Source organism: Galleria mellonella, unplaced genomic scaffold (assembly GCF_026898425.1).
Source record: "Galleria mellonella isolate WM207_F2 unplaced genomic scaffold, CSIRO_AGI_GalMel_v1 utg33, whole genome shotgun sequence".
Classification (NCBI taxonomy): domain Eukaryota; kingdom Metazoa; phylum Arthropoda; class Insecta; order Lepidoptera; family Pyralidae; genus Galleria; species Galleria mellonella.
In genome coordinates, this window is record NW_026442079.1 from 11,390,610 (window position 1) to 11,406,142 (window position 15,533).

The window sequence follows — 15,533 nt, forward strand, 5'->3', positions numbered from 1 at the left end:
TAAGAGGCGACTAAGGGAGGACGAGGGATGGGCAGCAGCCTCCCGCTTAAAATATCTCCAAAGCGGTTGCCAATCCGTCTGCTAAGCATGGCAACTATTGACAAAACCCTCCAAGGGGAGGCTTATATTCAGTAGTTAAAGACCGATATGAAAAAAAAAAACTATTATTTTAATATAGTTAATTGACTATAAAATAATCCATTACAGATATCCATAGAATTTTTCAATTTTGAATAATGTATTTTCATTTTGTATTTTCGAGAAAATAATGCAAAAGCTTAGATTATATGAATAATGTGTATCCATACAAATACTTCGGTAAAAATAGGTCAACCTTTTTTATTCATATGTGCGTAAATTGGGTTACCAGTTTACAGTACAGTTAATATTTTGTGGGTGAAATTTCTAAGTTTATATGAGAAAAACGATAAAGTATTCTTATGAATTTATTTAAAAGAGCGAAATAAACAGTAGAAATTTTTAAATTTTTAACTTAAAAAATCAAGTAAAATAGATGTCCTTGAGTTTGGGAGCCTGGTGATCTGTAAGATGGGTTATCCTAATACGACACTAGTCTCTCACAAAGATTGTTTTAAATTGTAGCCTATATAGCTGTAAGTTTTATTATATTATTATTTTGTGAGAGAAATAAATATATATTTACATTTACAATAATTGGTAATGTGATGCTATTACATATTTACATACTTAAATTTATATCTGAGTATAGATATAAAAGATGTTTCCGTTCTTAAATCATTCAAAATGCCGCCATTTTAATTTATTCGTAATATATTATGTTCATATGTATATATTATATTATGTTAGAGAAAATAGTTTTAAATTTGAATAAAAAAATCAACTTATTATGGAAAATTTTAATCTAAGCACTTTTAACATTTAAAAAGAGCATTGATTTTGATTTAAAAAAAATTTGCTGACTAAATTTTGACACGTTTTGGTACACGATGCTCTATCTATTTAAGTTCAAGTGATATATGCACCTTATTGTATGCACGTAGCTTCGAAATTGTTTCTAGTAAAGAGTATTAATTTTAAAAAATATTCACCAAAGTCAGTTAAATGCATAATATACAGATAAACACACACACACGCACACATAATATATATTAAATTAAATTACATTATTATTTTAAATTAATATATTAATTATTAATTAAAAAAATAACTAACTAACAACTGTCCCTTTTTAAAATCGGTTGAAAATGTATTAAAATTATCATTTGTGACGTCGCACCAAGAGACGAGTCATCGAGTGATGCTTAGACCTTCTAAGCAATGGTCCTTGATCGTGAATACGCTAACCTTGGCCTATTTGCAGAGATCTTTTTAACTGGCTTTAAGCAGGAGATCTTATTATAGAGAGAATCGAAGTCCTTAGCCGCACGTAAAACAAAGAATCTACCCATTCTATGGAATAGATGTAATATTAGAAAAGAAATGTAGTAAAAAAATAAATAAAAAAAAATAGATGTAATATTAAAACAGAAATTTCGTAAACCAAAAATTCTGAAAAAAAAAAACAAAAAGATAAATAAGTCTCCCATAACATGTTCAACAGTTGAACGCGCAAACTTCATTTTGACGCAGAGATCAAATTTTATGATAATCAGTCGAACCCTTAAACTCCAATTAGATAATAAACTAATGACCTTTCCATTGACATCTATATATAAAAACAATTGCGGAATGTATGTAAGGGCGTCACTACAAAATGGCGACGTTTATTTGGCTAATTTTTTTTATTGTTTTCAAAATTGTCAGGACAAAATTTATGTGAGATAAAATGTTTGAAAATTACGAACAATTGAAAAACATTTGGGTTAGAAATTCTCCATAATACACAATAGGACAAAAGACAATAGGGAATATAAAAAACAAAAATTTTACCAGAGGAAGACTTTGTACAAAAGTCGTTTGCTTGGGCACTTCTGTCCCATTCGTGTTTCTACCGTGAAGCAGTTGTGTTTGCATGGCTGTGTTTCGGTTTGAAGGGTGTGATATGGTAGTCAATTTACAGGGTACAGAGGAATAACACCTGAGTCCTCAGGAATGGCAACGCATGGGGGGTATCATGGGCGAAACAGTATACTCTGTTGTGTCCATAATACTGCTCATGTCTACAGGCGACAGTTACAACTTTCCATCAGGTGGGCCGTCAGCTTGTTTGCCATTCTAAGTTGCATAAAAAAATATTGACAGATTTTTTTCATTACATTAATATACCCGTGCGAAGCCGGAGCAGGCGGTTAGTTTACAATATCAGTAATGTTTTTCTTAATATGACCTACATAAGGTTAATTACATATTCGATTGAGTAATTCTGTCAAATAGGTTAAATCGGTTGCTTAATTAACTTCATTTAAGTTTTCAGTTAGTTTAATTATATTGCGATATATTTTGACTACATCACAGCGAGTTAAAATAATAACATGAGGAGTGATTGGCCTCTAAACTTAAGTAATTATAGTTAATACCGATGAGAATAGATAAGTAATAACGTTGGAATGGAACAAACAAACAAACAATAATTTCATATTTATCTATCCGTGCGTAACTGAGACAGTTCATTGACCCGGTTAAATAATAATAATATAATAAAGTTTTGAAAATTAAATATAGTCTATGTAACTTGTTGACAATATAGCTTTTATAGGTGAAAGAATTTTAAAAATGGTTAAGAAGTTTTTTTTTTTTATTTTATCCACCAGAAAAATAAAATAAAAAAAAACACATAAGAAATAAAAATGTCCCCTCCATATCTTAGTTTTTTTTTCTTTATTTTACTTTAAGATTCCTTTTGTCGATGCAACTAATTCGTGCATTCTCTTCCAGCTAGGTCTATTCTAGGCCATACTTTTGACCTCCCTTTACGACATGATACCTAGTGTTTCTTTTATTTATCCCTATTTCCTAGTATAGATTACAAATATTTTTACCCGCGACATTGACCTGTATATAACGGCCGGCTTAAAAAATAGTCTTTCTCCATACTATACAGTATGTGGACAATTTTTGTAAAATTTTTTTGGTTTCAAATTTTAAATTACGCATTTTCAATGTGACTGTAGGAAAATAATACAAATGCTAAGCACAAATGATATGCGTACATAATTATATGCTACGATCTTTGTATTGTATCAATTTTGTTATGAAATAAATATTTTTTCATTTTCATTGTATACATATAGTTTTGCAATTTTTTCTAGTAAAGTGTATTCATTTAAAACAAAAAAAAATCATCAATGATAGTCAAATGCGTATTAGATATGGTGAAATTAAATATTTACCCGTATGTAAAATAAAGAAAACCTCTGCTATAGTATATAGAAGTAATATTTGAACATAAATGTCGTAAAATAAAAATAAAAAAAATAAAATAAAAAAAGTCTCCCATGATAACGTGCTTAACGGTTGAATGCACAAACTTTTTTCTTTGTTGTTTTTTTAGTGAAAATGTCTAGTATCATCGGGAGAATATAATTTTCTATTTGCCAATATTGTTATAAGACAAAACGTTGTAGTTTTAGGTTCAAATAAAAACCGAAATAAAACTATATAGGTATAATATGTAGATGATCTTTGATAAAATTATTATTAAAATTTACGTAGATTACATTTTGTGTATTTTTTTTAATGAATTGTTTTTATTGTTTTTTTTTTTTTATAACACAAGGAGCAAATGCGCATACGGTTCACCTGACGGTAAGTGAACACCGCCGCCTATGAGCACTCACAACACCGGAGGAAGTACAAGTGTGCTGCCGGCCTTATAGAAAGGAATATGCTCTTTTCTTGATAGTACGACGTCGTATCGGTTCGGAAATATTGTGTACTGTGGTCACGTATATATTATACATCTTTTTAGGCATTCATCAATTTAGCTTACCGAGGTGTGATAACGTTGTAATTAAAATTGGCAGACAATTTTCCAAATCTATTTAACGAAACGAAAACGAAAGAAAATAATTGAACTGAGGGCCTACCATGAAATATTTTCCGAAATTTCGAGCACGAACGAAATAGAAATTTGATGTTAAAATTACACAATACATGGCGTTTAAAATTATTAAAATATCGTTCCTCTGGACTATTAGGATAGGATTTATAATAAATGAAATGTTAAGCTCCATTTACTGGATCGATTTAGGTACAAACAAAAACACGAAATTGAGCCCGAAAATTCGGAATTTCATTTCATGGTAGGCCCCCTGCTCACAAAATGTACAAATAGAATCCTTATGATATTACCGTATCTATTTATACAACCGTGTTTTTGATTTTATAATTAGTAATTAGAGGATATTTGTATTGATTGTACAAATATTCATGTTTTTGAGTAATATTAATAAATAATATACTGTACAATTGTTTATTATTTTTAAATAAAGTAAAAAATAAAGAAACGTTGAAATAATTTAAGTAAATTATTATGGTTTCAAGTATCAAGTAAATTATTATCGCCGTATAGTTCCGGCATAGAATAAGCCACCCCTTCCTTTCCCGTGGGTGTTGTAAGAGTCGACTAAGGGAGCGCGAGGGACGGGCAGTAGCGTTTCTCTTAAAACATTTAAACACTCTAAAGCCTAACTGCGTTTGCCAATCCGCCTGCCAAGCGTGGCAACTACTGGCAAAATCCCCCCATGGGAGAGGCTTATGTTCAACAGTGGACAGTAAAAGGCCGATATAGTGATACGACAATGATGATTATGGTTAACCTAAATAATTGTTTTAATTCCCGTCTCTTATAAAACATAAATTCCCTTTCTTTAAGTGGGTGTCGTAAGAGGCGACTAAGGGAACTTAATGGCCTAGTGATGGGCAGGCAATGCCCATCTAAAACATCACTAAAGCCTACTGAGATTGCCAACCTGCCTGCCAAGCGTGTCAAGTACCAGAAAAACCTTCCAACAGGAGGAGGAGCCCGTGTTCAGCAGTGGACGGTTGATGATCGATATGATGATGATGATAAAACACGCAGAGATAAAATCTAAAAGTCAACAATTCTACGCTTTTAAATATTTTTACTGATGATTTAAGAAGTTCTCTGCTAGAAAACAAAAACGTTAATCATTCGATATCTAATATTTTTATTAAGCAGTAATTGAAAATATAAAAAAACGTAGAAAATTCCGAAACAAGGAATATGAAGTTGATGCAAATATTATATGTACCTAAACATTCACCATACACGTAACCAGGTCGACCTCCGCGTAGACACCTGGAAACCATCGTCCTGAATTCCAAGCGTATTCGTCACGATGGGCTAACTGGCTTGATTTTTCATCCTCACCTATCATCCCTCACTGGTGCCCCGCCAGTGTATACCATTAGCGCAGGCGAGGTTACTATTCCATCATCACCCATTAAAAATAAAATCAAATCTATGATTATCGTTTTAGTTCGATAGCATAGTATTTTTTCAGTAATTAATCAGAAAAATTGAAAGAGTTTAATTATTTTTTTTGGAATTGACAGATAATTATGACGGTGCCACTCTTAAGGAAGTTAAGAACAAAGATTTTGTTCTTAGGTTATGAACACATTTAAAGGAATGATTTTTTGCTACAAAATAAAGGAAGTATCATAAAAAAAAAAAAACATTGATTAGTTTTATTAAAAATCGCACGGAAAAGTGAAACATTTGAATTATAAATACTCCATAATATTAAGATAATGTTGTCCTAAATTTGACCCACATATATACGGTTAATTACATACTCGATAGAGCAACTTTGTCAAATAGGTTAAACCGGTTGCTTAATAAACTTCATTTAAGTTTTCAGTTAGTTTAATTATATTGCGATATATTTTGACTACATCACAGCAAGTTAAAATAACATCGTGAGGAGTGATTGACCTCTAAACTTAAGTAATTATAGTTAATACCGATGAGAATAGATAAGTAATAACGTTGGGATGTAACAGACAAACAAACAAACTCAATTTCACATTTATCAATCCGTGCGTAACCGGGACAGTTCATTGACATGGGTAAATAATAATAAAATAATAAAGTTTTGAAAATTATATATACTCTATGTTATTCACTTGATAATGTAGCTGAAATGTAGCTTAATGTAGCTATATGTGAAATAAGTTTTAAAAATGATTAAGAAGTTTGTTAACAAAAAACAAACAAATAATAAAATAAACTTACAAAATAAAAATAGATTTTTTCATTTATATATTAAGTATAGATTACTGATACTTTTACCCGTGATATTGTCGACGGTACTGTGGTATGTTCAATGGTGGGATATAAAAAGTAGCCTATGTCTTAATCCATACTGTACGTGTATATCAAATTTCTAAATACTCAGTTAAGCTGTTAAGGCATTAAAAGGTAACAAACAACGTTAGTTTCATAATTTTATTATTAAGAGTAGGGAGGCCCTGGAAACTACAGTAGGGGGTTCTTCAAAAAGGATATATTAAGGCTTCTTCAGAGTCGGCAACGCGCACGTGACATTCCTAGAATTGTAGGCGTCTATAGGCTTCAGTAAGCGTTTATCGTCAGACAGACTGTATGCATGATTGCTACCTTCGTGGTATTAAAAAAAAATACAGATATAATAGCGTTTTAGTAAAAAAATAAATCATAATATTTTTTTGAATTCTCAGTATTCACGTACATAGGAGCGATACATTCCAGTATTTCTATTTTATTTTTAAATATTTGAAAATGGAAAGCGGCAACCGTTATTTATAAACAAGAAAACTGCCTAGGACATCACACAATACACTGCGATATCTCTCATGTGTTGCTATATCCGTGATTATGTCCACGTATCCTGTAATTTCACTGTCATATCCCACTCAAACCAAAATATATTCAAAGAGTAGCTGCCTCATGAGTGGGATATATGTAACATGTCAACTTTTATATACTTTCCCCCTAAAATCTTGACGCCAAGAATATTTTCTTTATTCTATGTCATTGTTGCGGCTAACAAGCCATACGAATAGAAATTCTGCAATTAAAGGAACGCAGGCGAAACTTTTTTATCTGTAAAATTGTAAGACGCAATTCAAAATTATATTCATTTATGTTATTAAATAACATCTTTGAACAAATTAATGAGTTTAATTGACTCCATTGTGTCAATATAAGACATAAAATTGGTGGCCCTTGAGGGGGAACTCGTAAAAATACAACAAAATACAAAAATAAAATCATCGGTTCGAAGCGTCTATATAGAAAAAAAAAATTCACGAATCGAAGGAGCAAGGACATCGAAGAGGATTAATTCATATCAAACATGGTCTGAGGAGCATCCAAAGCTTCATACCATCTGATATTCCTTGAGATAAGTATCCAAATATCCTTATTTTTTAACAGTACATAACCGCCACCTATTGTTTATAATATGTACTTACTATTTTCATGGCCAAAACTTGCTGCATAGATAATTAATTTAACTATTTACTGCTACTTTACATTTACATCTTTTATATTACACAAAACGTAAAGATTACTTGGCAGTTATTATTTTTAAGTAATAAATACTGATAAGTATAAATATACCTAATTCGCCGAGTTGGTGGCCCATTTTTGTACGAGTAAATCAACATTTTATCCCGCTTTTGTTTCGTGTTTATTTATCATTATTCGCCAAACATTTCAGTGTATACTGCCTATTCAACTTCGACGTGCCTTCTAACTGCCTTCAAGGTGCATATCTACTGTCCTCGGGGTAGTTGTGTTGAAGCGGGGTGTTGAAGCGATCAGAAGCGAAAATTAGACTTAATACTTGTCTACTGGTTTACATTGTAATTCTTTTTAAGTGTATTTATTTAATTATTCATAAAGCCTAACCCTAAATTAAAAGCAATATACCCAACCAGGTCGACTTCCTCGCGGTTCTCCCTGGAAACTATCATGGGTGATTCTTGATGAATTCATCATGATGGGCTAACTGACCTGCTTTCATTCTCATCTATCACCCTTCACTGGTGCTCCGCCAGCGTATCCGTTAGCGCAGGCGGGGTTACCATACCATTTTCACCCATAAAAAAAACCCTAAATTAAAACCAGCAAACACTAACATAAAAGAATTATGAGAAATATTAAACGTAGCTCAATAAAGGAACAAATTACTAAATTTAAAAATTTTATATATGTATAATGTAAGCCAGAAAAAGTAGTTGTCAAGCGTCGAAGCATTGTCAATGATATTTGATGATTTGCAGACTCAGATAGAGGTTTTGGATTACATGAATCTTTCAAAGGAAACCAATGAACGCGAGAGTGTTGAGCATGAGTTTATTCTTAATACAGCTGCATGTAAGAAATTTATCGATAAATAAAGCAAAACAGAAGTTCAACAAATACATAACTCAATGTATCACGATACTAGTGTTCACTGGTCGGTTAATTATAATGACAAAAGTAACATGGGATTTAAATTATCCCAGATCAAAATTTCTAAGTTTGATGGAGCTTACTTTCGTTGGTTAGAGTTTCACGATACCTTTGAAGGTTTAATATAAATACACAATAATGTACGTATTTCTTAAAGTTTCATTATTTAGTTTCTTATCTGGAAGGAGAAGCGGCTGTAATTATATCAAATCCCGAATTATCATTTATTTTAAAAATACTTTGTGAGCGCTATAATAATAAACGGCTTCTAACTAAATACCATTTTAAGTTCTTATTGGGCATTCAATCACTAATACGTGAATCAGAGAAGTCATTACGGTTCTTAGATCTTATTGTCACATGACAAAAAAAATCCAAGCTTTTTCCAGCTTAGGACAACTTACGGATTGGTGGGATGTGTTACTCACATTCATGTTTTCGTCAAAATTAGATAGCTGAATGCTTGCTAAATGGGAAGAATACCGCAATATTCTCGATGATATTTGGACTTTGATGTAATTCAACAAATTCTTGATCGACCGTGCAGATGTTTTTAAATCTAAGATAAAATTAAATTTTAATAAAAATAACTCGAGCTAAACTTTTCCTACAGTGCCACATTATCATAACATATTGCACTTTTCGACTTACAAAACTAATCTTTAAACACGAACACTTACGTAACATGCATGCTGGATCTCCATTATTATTAGCAATAGTTAGAGAAACTGTCTGACCAATAAATATAAGTTGTCTTTAAAGACACGTTGTCAACAATTGTGTATGTTGTAGATGTGTTGTAGGTAAAACATGGGCAATTTACCATTCCAGAGAGTAACACCTGACTATCCTTTCATATCTGCAGGTTTAAACTACGCTGGACTATTCTATATTCTTAATCTTAAAAGGTCATTTTACTACCCAACTATAGTAACTATGTTATTTATATTTGCTTACGATATAAATGTGTACATCTTGAAGCTGTCAGCGATTTATCGAAGGATGCATTCAAAGTGCTATAAACTTTCGAAGTGTTGTCAACACTTCGAAGGTTAATAGCGCGCAGAATTGAATTTTTTTCAGACAACGACCGAAATTTTGTAGCAGCCTCTAAAGAGATTAGTAAATTTTTAATACATTATTCCGAGCTTCTATGTGATTTTGGAATCCGCGAAAGTATTATATTTAATTTTATTCTAACTTACGCTCCACATTTTGGCGGTATTTGTAAGGCAGGTATAAAATCGGCAAAATATTTTATTAAACGCGTAATTGGAAACAGCCCCTTGACGTTTTAGGAGATATCTACACTATTTGCGCAAGTAGAGGTCATTCAAAATAGTCGACCCTTTACTCTCTTATCGTCATCTCCTAATGATTTCTTTTCTCTCATACCTGGCCGCTTTTTCTTTGAAAGACCATTAAGTGCGCTACCGTTACCTAATCTACCAGTTTCCAATTAAATAAACCCACGGCGATAAGCATGCCATGAATTGCAGCAGAGAACTAAATGGAGAACCAGCACAGCAAAGCTTAACATAAGTAGCATGGATCTTATACAGGAAGACCATGTACTACTCTTAAATTGGAGGCTTGGAAGAGATGTCCGTTTATTCCCAGAGCCAGATGGAATTTCTCTGGTAGCAGATGTTAATATCTTTAAAGGATATATACGAAGATCTTTGGTTTGTCTATGTCCACTGCCAAGTGAAGAGACTGATGAGTATAAAGTATTTATTTCAACGTGATGAGAAGATTTTGCGGCTAACAAGCCGTACGAGTAGAAATTCTGCAAGTGAAGGAACACAGGCAATAGTTTTTGTTATCTATATATTAATGACATTTAAAAAACTGTATTGGTTAGCGTAAGATGCAATTTAAAATTGTATTAATTTTTATTAGTAAATTACATCATTGAACAAATTAATCCGTTTAACTGACTTCATAGTGTCAATATAAGATAGTGATAAAGTCAAAGCATAGAATAGAGGTCGCATAGAATAGTGAGCTCTTGTAATAAGTACAAAGTGCTTCAAAGAGATTTTATAATTTTATCATTGAAATAATAGCCAACAAAGTGACGCAATACTGCAGATAATATCTTCCAAGGGATCGAAACAGTGGAAATGCGCTACTCGCAAAAATATTCATTTAGGGCAGGAACTTTTGCTATTTTAAGATATTTAATCGAAGAATAAATTTAAAATTTGAAAGATAAAAAATACAGTTGTATAAGTTAACAGTAAAATGCCGCCCAACGATGCCCGCGCCCATTTATGAGGTACTGATGTTCTAGCAATTAAAGGAATGGGGCCAATATAGTAAATATGTAAGGCGTCGAGCTACAAAGTACATGTAAGCAGTGTTTAATAATATTATAGGCATAGTTTAGAATTATTTAGATATTTTAATAGTGCATGTTATTTTTAAAGGTATTATACTTTTAACCGTAAACTATTCACTGCTAAGCATAAGCCTGCCTAATAAGAGGAGTTTTCCCAGTAGTTGCCGCACTTAGCAAGCGGGTTGGCAATCACAGTTAGGCTTTTAGAGATGTTTTAAGAAGGGCGAAAGGTACTATGACGAATATTTAATACTAAAGTGAAAATAAAGTTCGAAATTAAAAAATATAATACTACGTCTAAAATATGTGGTTATGAAGTGTACCACTACGCCAACAACTACCTCAAAGAAGGTTTTTATTTATAAAATTGATTTGACTAGACAACGGCTGTCAAGGCTGAGTCGATCCGTGTCACTTCGAAAAAGAATAATTTGTATGAATTCTATGCAACCAGTTCGTTGATTCGAATTTTTTATAATATAAAGCATCTAGGTCTTTTATGAGTATAATATATATTGATATTTCGATTAGGCGTATCCTATAAATAGAACTATAAAAAGTGCCTGTACAAAAATGCTTGTAATCATGTTTACTTGAACAAAAAAATAGTCTTACGAGTACAACTATACAACACTATTTTATATTCATTTATTTTATTGTGTCGTTACTGCTTGGTGGTTGCATAGATACATTTTACGGTTTCGTCAATATGAGGGTAATGTTAATTCTTAAATGATCAGTTATTACTTGCTCTCTAGCTCACGGGTCTGAGTAATTGAAATAACAAAAGAAAAATTATTATAGTTTACGAAATAATATTTGCCGTAAAGAAATAAAGATTATTATTTTGCACGTTATTTTCATAGAAAAACATGAATGATGAGGAGCCAGCGACGTTGGATGGACAATTTTTAGAGTTCTCCAAATTGTTGGACAACAAACGAGACGGCACCAAAATTACTCTGTACTGCTCAGACTATTGGACGCGGCAAAGTCTTAGATGACAGGAAGATTACGAAGACAGATACTAGCATCGCTTGGTGGAAGTTTTGGTACATATGAGTTATAATATACCTTTTTATAATATAATTATTACGAATAATAATGGAAAGGAAGTCAGGGTCGGTTGTTCATTGTGGCAATTTTACTAGAAATTAAACTATGGTTTTTAGAAATCACCGTGTGAAGATCGTCTTAGATTGCTAGCCATGGAACTACTAGACGGGGGAAAAGGGATTGTTACCAATGGAGTTTGACAGCCCCATTCCTAGCAATATGTTTTATTAGGTCGACCTCCACGTGGTTCCCCCTGGAAACCATCGTGAAAAATTCTTGTTGAATTCGTCACGATAGGCTAACTGACCTATTTCATCCTCACCTATCATCCTTCACTGGTGCCCCGCAGATATATACCGATAGCGCATGTGGGGTTACCATACCATTATCATCCATTAAAAAAAAAACTACTAGACTTTAATAACAATGCCCTTTCCCTCCCAACTAACGTTTCATATATGCAGTGCAAGTTTGCAATACTGCTTCTTTCTATACCTGCACGCGTGCATTACTGTCATCGCCATATTGCACTGGTTCTAATTTCTGTTATCAATTAAGTGAATATATCTCGTATTTTAATTCACTATCTCCTCTTTTTAACTATATTTAGCTATTACTTCTCTTTGAATGCGATAATGTCTTGTATTATTAGAGTATGTACATAATGTAGACATTTCGAAGTAGATACTTTTGATTTAAGACGATAATAAATAAATGTTATTATTTTTATTAGTAAACAATAATACATAGATAGATGACCTGTGTATTATTGTCTACTTTTTATCTTGTACATTTTTCTCAGCGAATGTAACTAATTGTTTTAGTTTATTTCTTAAATGACTGATTTTATAGTTATAAAATTGTAGTTTTAAAAAAAGAAAACTAGTAATTTAATTGTAATTTTATTTTAAACTTTAAATTGATTGCCTATGTCCCTTTTTAATTCCAATAGTATTTGCACACCATATTTCGTACCGTTTGGTCGAGCCCTTAAGGCGCCACGCTGTGAGTAGCAAAGTAACTTTTACATTAATAATATTAGTAAGGATACTATTTTTTTGAATATGTGATATTGGTACTTACTGGTAGTGTACGGGAAGTCAACGTATTTGTCCAGGCACGCCTGGTATTGCCGCAAGAGGCCTTCTTGCTCCTCTGCGACGGACTGCTTGGCACCCGTCTTGTTGCCGTTTATTTTAAACGTTAGTATAAAACTCTTGCTGGACTCCTAGTGACAGAAAGAATTACTTTATAATATTTATTTAATAGACAGAAACTTTGTAAAAACTCCCTCTTATTTATATATTATACAAATGCTTTAAGAAAAGCGGGTCAACTTTTTCATACAATTTTGCGTGATAGATAGTTACGAGCGATTCCTTTATAATTTCTATATTTAATTTGTTTTACCTTTTTAATGCGCAAAAACTCATTATATTTATTAAATAATTAAACATAGATACGTCAAGATACATTGAATTCGAAAGTATGTAGAACATTTATATAAAAAAAAAAACGAGTCAGTTAATTTGACAATTAGCTCACAAAAAGTTGACCCGTTTTTTGGCTCAATGCTCTATCTGTATAATTTAAACCTTAAAACCTATGTGGTCAAGAATAGTCCATGCTTGTACAAAGAAATTTTCGTTATAGCTATTTGGAAATGTATTGGGTTTTTTAAACGAAATTAAGCGATTAATCTTTCAGTTTCAGGGTAAACAATGGAAATACACTACCGTGATGTTATAAACGTCTTTTTGATTGTTTATCATTCATTAGACGTGTTAGATATTGCCTATTTCCCAACTTTGTAGTTACCAACCGGTTAAATTCTAACCCCTGTAAATAATGTACTATTTATAGTCATTTGAGAAATTAAGTTCTTGTATAAGCTTGATTGCATAAATATTGAATAGAAACTCGGAGGGTGTAAGATTTCGTTTCGCGAAATAAATTTGGGGAAACTCCTTTCACTTTTTCCAGGCACATGTAGGATTTCACGGTCCTTTTCTTAATTTAATTAACTTCAGTTCATAATAGAATTTGAAAATACAAAAGATTGAAAGTTCGATTCTTTGCAGGAGTTTTAAAAAAATATTTTGTATAAAATTACATAGGAAGTCTTTTAAAAACGTGACTTTTAAAGTTGCTATGGTTACAGTATTATGTTTACTGATCAACATTAAAAACAAAGATTATTTGTTTACTTGACACTGGATTTTGCCCGCAGCTTTGCCTGCGCGAATCCTTATTAATAACATGTCCTTTACATTAAATACGATTTCATTTTTGCTTCGTATATTTTCTAAATAGGTTTTATGTATAAGATTTGCCTAACAATTGTTAGATTAAGAAATTGTATTGTATTGTAAATTGTATTGTAAAATCTTTATTGTACATAACTCAGATTAAACACTGGTAAATGATTTAATATACAATGGCGGACTTATCCCATAAAGGGATCTCTTACAGTCAACCTTTGAGAAGCTGAAAGAAAACTGTAGAATGTATAAGAGTAATAACCGTACAATTAAAGATAAACTAAATAATACCCAGTAAAAACTTGAATATATAATACAATAAAAACAGCTCTATATACCTACATATGTAAATTTTAAATGTTCTTTCAAAACGAACTATATGAAACATTTGTTGAAGCATGGAAATCAATCCCTCTAGAAAAATTTATGAAATTGATTGAATCATTGCCACGTCGTTGCAGTGCTGTTATTGAAAATAAGGGATACATCACTAAATAATAGTTATAACTGTTGGTAGACTGTGACCCAATATGGCCAATACCAATGACCAATGTCCAATGCCAATGGCACAATACTAATTAGTAATATTTTAAAAAATATTCTTTTTTATACATTTCAGTTGTCGTTTCTAATAAGTTGACCATTATTGTTCATACCTTAAAACTGATTTAAATGTTTGACCGTAATGTAATGTCGAAACTGCACTTGTGTAGTGGGATTGATATTGTTATTTTAATAAATGATAAATCGTAAAACATATTGTTGTTCTATTTATTGTTTAATTTCAAAATAAAAACGATTGCGGTGCAGTGTCTCACATAATGTCAATGACCGTTGCTAGTGTTTCTAATTATACGACCACCACTGTATTATATTCAATAATTAATTACCATAATTGTAATTGGAGTCAGCAAAATTCTATAATCTCTGCTTAAACAATATGAAATAAAAAAATATAATCTATAGTAAAAATATTAATTATATTTAGTTTTTACAGAAGTCTGTGACACCATATATTTACCAGAGGGAGACTTTGTACAAAAGTCGATTGCTTGGGTACCTCTGTCCCATTCGTGTATCTACCGTGAAGCAGTTGTGTTTGCATGGCTGTGTTTCGGTTTGAAGGATGGGATATGGTGTGAATTTACAGGGTATAGAGGAATAACATCTGAGTCCTCAGAAATGACAACGATGGGGGGTATCATGGGAGAAACAGTATACTCTGTTATGTCCATGGTACTTCTCATGTCTATAGACGACGGTTACCACTTTCCATCAGGTGGTCCGTCAGCTTGTTTGCCATTCTAAGTTGTATAAAAAAAAATCTAAATTTAATATGATGCGAAAAAGATGATTTTTATGTTAAATGGAAAATAATTTTTTAAATCTTAGAGAACATTAGTGCAGTACTTTTATATACGCTAACATACCAGCCTTACTAAAATGTATTTTTGAAACAGTTTAAAAGTTACACAAATAAATTTTG

The 15,533-nt window shown here is 31.8% G+C and overlaps 1 protein-coding gene across 1 annotated transcript in view; it reads right to left on the reverse strand.

Annotated features, from left to right (window-relative positions):
* Window positions 1-14,047, reverse strand: part of LOC113518585 (PDF receptor-like) — a 44,529-nt gene extending 30,482 nt beyond the window's left edge. Inside the window, exons 1-2 of the mRNA XM_026903568.3 lie at window positions 13,994-14,047; window positions 12,870-13,014 (exon numbers count right to left, since the gene is read on the reverse strand). Coding sequence (XP_026759369.3) covers window positions 12,870-13,014; window positions 13,994-14,047 — 199 coding nt within the window. The remainder of the gene's footprint in view (window positions 1-12,869; window positions 13,015-13,993) is intronic.
* Between the last annotated feature and the right edge of the window lie 1,486 nt (window positions 14,048-15,533).